Source organism: Fulmarus glacialis, unplaced genomic scaffold (assembly GCF_000690835.1).
Source record: "Fulmarus glacialis isolate BGI_N327 unplaced genomic scaffold, ASM69083v1 scaffold26806, whole genome shotgun sequence".
NCBI classification, from domain to species: Eukaryota; Metazoa; Chordata; class Aves; order Procellariiformes; family Procellariidae; genus Fulmarus; species Fulmarus glacialis.
In genome coordinates, this window is record NW_009216824.1 from 26667 (window position 1) to 35810 (window position 9144).

The 9144-nt window shown below is 44.3% G+C and overlaps 1 protein-coding gene across 1 annotated transcript in view; it reads left to right on the forward strand.

Moving 5' to 3' along the window:
* LOC104077999 (SEC14-like protein 5) overlaps positions 1-9144 on the forward strand; it is a 33333-nt gene that overhangs the window by 21294 nt on the left and 2895 nt on the right. The window contains exons 6-12 of the mRNA XM_009579444.1: positions 740-852; positions 5658-5847; positions 6191-6279; positions 6795-6865; positions 7504-7675; positions 8345-8479; positions 8885-9022. Coding sequence (XP_009577739.1) covers positions 740-852; positions 5658-5847; positions 6191-6279; positions 6795-6865; positions 7504-7675; positions 8345-8479; positions 8885-9022 — 908 coding nt within the window. The remainder of the gene's footprint in view (positions 1-739; positions 853-5657; positions 5848-6190; positions 6280-6794; positions 6866-7503; positions 7676-8344; positions 8480-8884; positions 9023-9144) is intronic.

Here is a 9144-nt window from a genome sequence, read left to right on the forward strand (position 1 = left end):
AGATCCTCCTCCCAGCCGTCCTCCTCGTGTGCCTGCATGCCTCCAGCACAGCTACTGGCCTGTGCTGTTCCTCTTTGGGTACCTCCTTGCTGGCCTCTGCTCATACACGCCTCGGATGGCACATCTGCTTCTATCTTTGAATGCTGGCAGACTCAAACCCCTTGTCCTTTGTCTCTGATCTGGAGGGACCTTGAGCTGCTGGTATGTACAGGACTTCTCATGCCAGAAATCTCCCTTGCTGTCAGAAATGGTAGTGTTATTCTCCCTTTCCCTCTGGTGTCCGTAAGCAGAATAACATTTCAGTTTTTAGCTATCTGCTTTTCAGCCTCTTGTCATTGGAATCGTGCACGAGGTCTTTAGGACACCAAGGGATTTAAGTGCCCAGGTCTCAGAGTGGTTAATGAGATGAGTGCCAAAGCTCCTGTTTTTTTGGTTTTTTGTTTTTTGGTTTTTTTTCTAAAGCTCCTGCTGGAGCATTTCAGGGTTGAATGAAATATTAGTGTTCTAAGAGGCAGGTGGACTGATCTAGCTTTGATACCTTACATGCTGTCTGTGTCCTCATGCCCTAATCACCGTGAGAATATCACTCACTCACTTCCCTCAGGCAGCTAAAATGAGGGCTTCTGCGCTCTTACACTATAAATCCTAAGTAACCTGATGTGTAGAAATAACTGCACATCTCCTTTCTGGCTAAGCCAAGTCTCTTCTGAATTGTTCTTCTTTTTTGTTTTTCCTCCAGCTGACAAATTGGATGCTGATTACATTGAGCGATATCTGGGCCAGCTGACTCCAATGCAAGAGAGTTGCTTGATCCGCCTTCGCCAGTGGCTTCAAGAAACGCACAAAGGCAAGGTGGGTACGTGAGGCAGAGAGCACCCCTTTGCAAGCCTGAACTCCGTTGTTCTCATAGCTTATGTGCCTTCAACCCCACAATAAAACTCAAGGTCGCGGACAATTTGTGTGTTGAGACTCAACTGTTTTGGCAAGGTTAGGTAAAAGGCCAGGCATGGAGAGTGGTCTGTGTGACCGCGCAGCAGGATCCAACAGATCTGCACCTGCATTGCCCAGTTCAGTCCTGTCAGTATTGAAAAGGCTGCTCTGTGGTCCCCGGGCATAGTGCGTTTGCTGAGTCCTTAGAGTAGGTGTTGACCAGGGCTTGGTGGCCCAGACTGGCCTGTCTGGAGGGGTTGTGTCTCCCAAGACTGCAGGGTGGGGTGGGAGAAATGGTTACTGCGTTGGTGGTGCGTCCCCTGTCTCTGGGCAGATGCTGCTGAGCAGAGACAGTTGTAGCACCGAGCTCTCAGCTGCTGCGCGCCAGCAGTGTGCTGCGGCGTTACGTCAGGCAGGTTGTGTAAGTTGTACAGCCGAGGGCTGAATTCTTTTGAGGAGAATTCATTCTGTTCTTGTTTTAATCTCCTTTATCAAAATGTACTATTTCAAAACCACACAGGATTTGGGAAGTAGAGACAGTCTCACCTTATGGTGTGAGGTACATTGTGTAAGCCTCCAAAACAGAGGAGCTGAGGGCACTAGATTGGGGCAAGTACAGCTGGAGTTGGCCAGCTAGTATAGGTGGAAACATTTTTCCCTGAGAAGCAACACGGGTACTGTGGGCTAGATGTATCTCTGCTTTGCGTTCAGCAGCTGCTTGGGCTCCTCCTGATCAGGCCAAGAGGGTAAGTGGTATGTGGCTGAGAAAATAAGACTCAGGGCAGCTTGAATGCCTCTAGAGGGATCTGACTCCAGATTTCCTCTCGGAGAGAGATTGGGTGGGAAGGAAGGAAGGACCAAGGATAGCAACAGAGTAATTGGCTGGGCTGGGTAGATAAAGAGTGCTTAGGAAGAGGGGAAAACAGGAGAAAAATGGTTGGAGCAAGTCATCTCCCTGAAAACAGTACAGCTAGGTGAGGTTTCAATGGTAATAGCTTCCTGGCTTAGAAGCTAACTGCTCAGTTAGCCATACATAATGGATTAGGAGGTACTCTGCATTCATGGGCTTTCGAAGATTTTCTTTTTTTTTTCTTCTTTCTTTTAACTGGCCTTTCCAAAAGAGACTACTGTTTGCAAGTAGATTTGTCAGTATTTTCTGCATGCCTTGCTGTATCTTTCTCAGAGCTGAGAGAAAGCATGTTTCATCTGAGTATAAGGAGTTTAGACATGATTTTTAAAACCCTGTTTTCACTTGGAAAAACTAATGTGTATCACCCATGTAGAAATAAAATGTAACAAGGTTTAATGCTATAGTTCTGTTGTTACTGAACTCGTGAAGTTGTCCTCTTCTGTGTGAGTGTGCACATGGGTTTTGTTCGTACCTATGAATGTGGATGGAGAAACAGTTACCAGAAAACCGCAGGCTGAAGAGAAGAACAGTATGTGTTGAGGTAGTGTGTGAAAGTATCCCAGCAGTTGATAAGCTCCAGAGACTAACAACGCTGTTGAATCTGCAAGAGCTGATAAATTCAGAACACCAAACATCTGCCAGATCTGTCCAAGGTCACGGTAGCATCAACAGGTTGTATAACTTGGACCACGTCCAAGAGTGTGGTGGCTGCTAGATGCAGGTAGAGACCACAGGAATATATATATACATATACCCGATGGAACAAAGCACCCCTTGAAAGACTGTCTGAACACCTACCTGCAAGCTGCTATCAGACCACTGTGATGCTCTGGGGCTGGCCTCCCAACTAACCAGATAACTGAGTATGTGTGACTGAACTGTGTGAATGATTACCTGCTGATAATAACAGATTAACTAATAAAACTTGCTCTACTGTATTACTTGTGATCTATGTCTCCCCGGATTCAACCTCCTGTCAGATAAAAGGGACTTGACAACAAGCGGACACAGAACAAAGGGGGCAGGGATGAATTCCCAGGTATAGTTGTGCTCTGAAATATAGGACACGAAGCTTTTCAGGTCCAGTAAAACAGTGTGGACTTCTGTGCGGTAGGAGATATCTCAGCTATTGGGTATCCAGCTGAAAATGAGCCCTAGATGAGAGTAAGACAGTGAGACTTTATCCATGTGTGATCTGCAAGGGTCTTGGTTTCAGGTGGAAGAAGCACATTCTAAAAGTTTGCCTGTTTTGTTCTGTGGGTTGTTTTTTCCCCCTCCTCCCCCCTCCTAGTCAGAGGCTGGGGAGTGGAAGGTGGAGAAGGTAGAAGTGACAGCACATGAGAAAAAGTGAAACAACTGCCTCTTGGGTGCTTGGAGCTCTGTAAGTGTGTGCAAACCCTTGTGCTTCCCTGACAGCTGCTTGCTGTGTTTAGGTCCCTTGGCAAGGTAGAGCTGATTGCTGAGCGCTCTTAGTGACAGCTGGGAGCTGCCTTGGACCCTTTTGTGTAGGCTTTGTGAGCTCTGTTCCCTACATGGTCTTGAACAAGTAGGAAAGATGGTGCTGGCTATTGAAACTTCATCCTAAATCCCCTTACTACTCACCTGTTTGCTACAAAATCAGGAACTTCTCCTACATGACTTGAGTTTTCCCTGGAGAGGCTGTTACCTTGCTGTGACAATCTGTTCTTTTAATTCGGAGCAGGGATGTCCTTATTCCTCTGTCAAAAAATACTTGTAGATCTCCTGTTTCTTGGAAACTGTCCCTTCTTATTTTTGTCCTCTTCATCCTATTTCACTATCCATTCCCTGTTCCTTCCAAAACAGATGTTGTTCTTTCTAATCAGATTTATCATTGCTTTAAAAAAAAAAAATTCAAATGGTGTTAAAATTGCAGATACTTAAAGCTCGTAATCAATGGCTTTGCACCATGTAGAACAGTACATGTAGTGTCACTAATAAATAGAAAAATAGGCTGAAATTAAAACTTCGTTTTCTTGCATATGGCAGTTACTGCTTTGGTTGGACAAAGATAAGGAAGAGACTAATTCCACTCAGAGTGGAGTAAGTCCCCTTAGAGCTCCCTGCCTTTGGTCCAAACAGAAGCGCTGAACTTGCCTCTTACCTGTAGCTATGTACAGGTATGTAGTATAGGTTTGAAACATTAAGAGTAGCAAAACCTTCTAACAGCCATCCCCTCTCCTGCAACTTGCAGGAGATCCAGGGGCTGTTGCAGATGTTTGTGGGTTTTGTCTGTTGTCTTGCGAACAACAGCTTCCTCTGAGCTGCAGAAATGCAAATCTAAATCATCTGATGAAAAGTCTGCTGTCTTTAATCTTGCTACGATGCAGAAAATTTTGGTGGCATTCTTGTAAATACGTCTAAGATCCTATTTGGGAAGGCTGCCCTTTTCCTTTCCATGACATACAAATGCAAAGTGCTAGAATATGCTGAACAGCATTAATCTCCCATCTCCTCTTCAGGTGCTTCTAGGCTTGGCTTTAGGCTGCCTGAACTCTTTCTTTATGTGGAATCAATTCTTAATCTCTCTTGCAGCTTCATACCACCTTGTGAAACCAAGATTGCTCCCAGCCTGACACTGCTGGGGGCTTTGCTTTCTTCCCTGCTTTCTGTTTTTGTTAGCATGTCAGTGAACAAACAAAAGAGCTTTGACTCCTGAACATGTGCTTTTTTTGTCTTACAGCAGGGCTCAGATCGCTTGCTTTGTGCTAAGCACAGTACAGATACTCCAGAGGAGACTATCCCTGCTTGACAGGACTTAAATTTTTAATGGAAATGTGATGTAGCGAATGAGGTCGAACAGTTTTGGGGGGAGTTGGGGTGAAGAGACTGAGTAATCAATAGTATATGCAGCTGTAATCCAGTTGTTTTGGCAAGTGACAGACTTTTAGTCAAATTTGGCACTTCTGTGGAATCTATCAGGGTTATTTGTTGAAATCTAGTATTACTAGCAATTTTTCTTTGATTTTCAGCTAAAGGGAACATAAGAGATTTGGAGGAAAGTTGGAATAAGCCATTCTAAGACTTGGTTTTGGAAGGCATTTGTGCCTGTGGTGCTAGAATTACTGATAGAAAGTGTTGGGATGGGTGATAGAGAGAGGGTATATTATAGTTCTAGTTGATTTGATTGTTTTGCAAGAGCTAGTATGATGTGATGGGGCAGGAAAGCCTGTGGAAGAACTGAAAAGCTTTCCTGTTCTAACAACACCAGGGAAGCATGGTCAACAGCAAAGCAGAAGAAGGGCCTGCACAAGAGCTGAAATTGGTGCTAGTGGGTAATCATTCAAAGACTGTACAGTCGTGATCCCCCTCCAAATAGTGAGTGCTTAACTTGGTTAACGTGTTACCTATGGATGCTTTCCAGCCTTTGCTAATTTGCCCTATGGGGAGGTAAGCTTGCAGCTCTATTACTTTCATTCAGTATTTTTTTTGTTCTTGTGGATAGGTAGCTGAGGGAAACTTTAGCCCCCCCAGAGTTTGCTGGGGCTTCTGGCAATTGGATCAGTGAAAGGCTTCTCGCAGGCTGTGCCTGTGCATGTGCAGTACTCGGATACATATCAAGCCCATATCTGTCAAAGGGGCATGAACTGGTCACTCCTTTTGTGCTCCTAGCACCGTCTGCTGCATTCAGCTGGATTAGTTGAGGAGGGAAGGAGGAGGAATGTAGGTTTAATATTTTTTATCTTCGTTTTAAGAGATTAAAAACCGGTGCATGCTCTGCAGGCTTTTCTGCAGGCTTTATGGATCCATGGTACAGGTAACGTACCAGTACTGATCCTCGGGCTTTCTCTTCTCTCAGATCCCCAAAGATGAACATATCCTTCGATTTCTGCGGGCTCGTGACTTCAACATCGACAAAGCTCGAGAAATGCTCTGTCAGTCACTGTCTTGGCGAAAGCAGTACCAGGTGGATTACATCCTACAGTCATGGAGGCCCCCAGCCCTCTTAGATGAATACTACACTGGAGGATGGCATTATCAAGACAAAGGTTAGAAGCTGCCCCTTTCATTGATACTACAGCACAGTTTGCATTATAGGACCTCATGAGTAACCTGGGATTTTTGGAGAAAGTTGTATTGACACTTTAAACATTAACAAAGCAATTCAACACCTGTAAATAGCCCCTCTGTTTTGCTGTGATTTTGTTATTTTATCTGTACAGATCAGGCAGACTAGAGCTAGTGCAAAGCAGCATCTCTTTGATAAAGTTGCCTTTGGATATGATTTTTATCCTCTTCAAATATTTAATGTGGCTTTTGTAAAAGGTACTAGAGTGATAGCCTGGGAGACTAGAGTACTTCCCTCTTTAAACCCTTATGCTTGTTTTGAAGATGGACGACCACTCTACATCCTTCGTCTTGGCCAGATGGACACAAAAGGTTTGGTGAAAGCTCTGGGAGAGGAATCACTGCTGCGACATGTAAGTTGTACTTTCATTCCTCACCTGAGGAACTCTATTTCCCTTGGGGTGTTCAGAAGTCTGTTATAGTGCAGCAGTGACAGAAATAATTCCTGTGTTTCGTGGCTGGCAACTCAAAAGTTGGCTTGGTGACTTTGGCATAGCTTCTCTGTCTTCCTGCAGAGACACAGAAGTGAAGCTTTTGTAATGGTATGAATGGGCCAGAAAGATGTTTTCTGATAATTTGCAGTTTAGCTGTAAGCTTTCCATGGCCATTTCATGCAGCTCAGCTGAAAACATTTGATCTTGAGACTCTTATATTTCATCTTAGATTTTCAGTATCTGTACCTTGTATGGTCAGCACAACTTTTCACTAGAGAAGCCTTTTTTTCTTTTGATGTAGACTCTTATTCTCTGTTTTGCACACTGCAAGTTCTCAAACTGGTATACTCTGGGTTCTGTATTGTTTTAAATAAGATCTCTGGGCTATCCTGGTTTCTCAGGCTAATCCTGGTCTGTACTGTCTTTGATTTCAGGTTCTGTCAATTAATGAGGAAGGACAAAAGAGATGTGAGGAAAATACCAACATCTTTGGCCGCCCCATCACGTTAGTATAGTTAGTTTTCTTGTATCCTTTCAGAGTTTGAACTGACATGGTGAGAAGAATGCTTCTGTGAAGATTTGAGATGATGTCCTTAGGGTTAAACTGCAGGCAGCAGTGTGTCTCTGTTATGGGCTGTTCCTGGGCTTGGGGTACCATATATAGTGGACTTAAATGCAGATAAATTCTACAGCTTCATATAAAAGCAAGTATTGGTCCTTCCTTACATCTTTTTATGTCCCATTTCAGATGAATTTAATCTTGCTACCTTGGTGATTTTAATCCAGATCCTTGAAATTCTTTTTTTAAAACAGGAAACTGTCTGCCAGATTCCACTTTCATTTAAAATGCATTTTTGAATTATTTTTAGCAATAGGCCTGCATATCTTCACCCTCTTCCACACTGACAGCATATGTTCTTGCCTTCGGGGTTGGGTGTCTGTTTTACCTGAAAGCTCAACTGGATTCAGGCTGTCTGCTGCCTGAGTGGAGATCTACTTTTTACTGGAACTGCTGGTCTCCCTTGTTGGCTTCGCTAGATTCTGTACAGGCTGTGGTGTTACTGAAATATTTTGTGGATCATAAACTGAGCAGCCACTGTGCAATGAAGTTCTGACAGGTCTTTTTCTGCATGTTTATTTTAGATCCTGGACATGTCTGGTGGACTTGGAAGGGCTAAATATGCGGCATCTCTGGCGGCCTGGAGTTAAGGCCCTCCTTCGGATAATTGAGGTTGTGGAGGACAACTACCCTGAAACTCTGGGGAGACTGTTGATAGTGCGAGCACCCAGGGTTTTTCCTGTGCTCTGGACTCTGGTGGGTGAAATCTGGACTGCAGGATCATAAGCACTTGCGCATGTACAAATAGCTAAATCATCCAGTCAGTGTAAGTTCTGTTTATTTGAATAGTTGGAGAGGGAAAAGCTTCCAGGTAACTTGTGGCTGAACTCCTGAAGAGGCCACAGCATTGCTACAGAGTGAGCCATAGCATGCCTGTAGCTCATTTGATTCTAGTGGCTGTCGTCCACCAGGGCAGGACAGGATGTCGGATCTAAACTGCAAATCCTCATGCAGCAGTGGTAGCCCAAACTTGGTGGGTTTTCATATTGATGGGAAAAGACAAGTATTTTTTAATCTCACGCTGGAGGACACTGAAGAGAAGAATATAAATATAGTTCTGCCTGGTGCCTGCTGTTCTGGCAATGTAAGAACATGCTTGTTAAATTTCTTTTGAGGTTTATATGTGGTATGGTGACTGCAAACTTATTTTACATAAAGTAGAAAATGTTGTGAGACGACGATATAGTACACTTTCCATTTGTTGCCCCTTTCTTTGGGGAAGTGCTTCAGAGTTGTGAAGCTCTGCACTACTGCTGGTCTGCATAAAAAAAGTCCAGAGCCTAAAGCATCCATGTAAGATGGTATAAACATTGTCTCTAACTTCACCCAGTGACAGTGATGTCTTCTGTCCACTTTTTATTTCAGGTCAGTCCCTTTATCAATGAGAACACAAGGCAGAAGTTCCTTATTTACAGTGGAAATAACTACCAGGGTCCAGGAGGGCTGGTAGACTATGTGGACAAAGACGTGATCCCGGACTTCCTGGGAGGAGACTGCATGGTGAGTTTTCCTTCCTGTTGTGCAGGTGGAATCTGCAATGTGCAAGCTCCCTCGGTTCCCTCCTCCTCAACACCCTGGCCTTCCACTCCCTTCTGAAAGATGGTTAAACCTCTGTTCTGGCTGGGATGCCACTGCTCTGAGCAGTGCAGTTAATTTGTGCACAGGAGACTTCACTCTGAAGTGGTGATGCTGCCCTGGAGAAGGGGCTTAGAGGTCAGCTCTCTAAATGGAGTTTAGATAAATCGTCGTAGTTCAAGTAGACTTAGTCCCACTTACGAAATCTTATGCCAGCTGAGGGTGTCGTCCTCTGTGTCTGACAGCAGGCAAGTGTTCATGGACAAATGACTGGATAATTTACCACTAAATGAGCATGAACCCTCATATTTGTTTGTCTGACTCTTCCAGTGTACTGTCCCAGAAGGTGGACTTGTTCCCAAGTCACTTTATCAAACAGAAGAAGAGACAGAGAACTCGGATCACATCCGGTTGTGGACAGAAACTATCTATCATTCTGCGAGTGTCCTCAAAGGAGCTCCACACGAGGTACGAACCAGAACTTCATAAGGCTGAAGGAGGCACTGAAGTGGTATCAGTGACACGTTCTTTTTGTTAACGCTTACTAGAACAACGAAGGGCTCCCAAAGTGTGAGCACGAAATGGTTCAG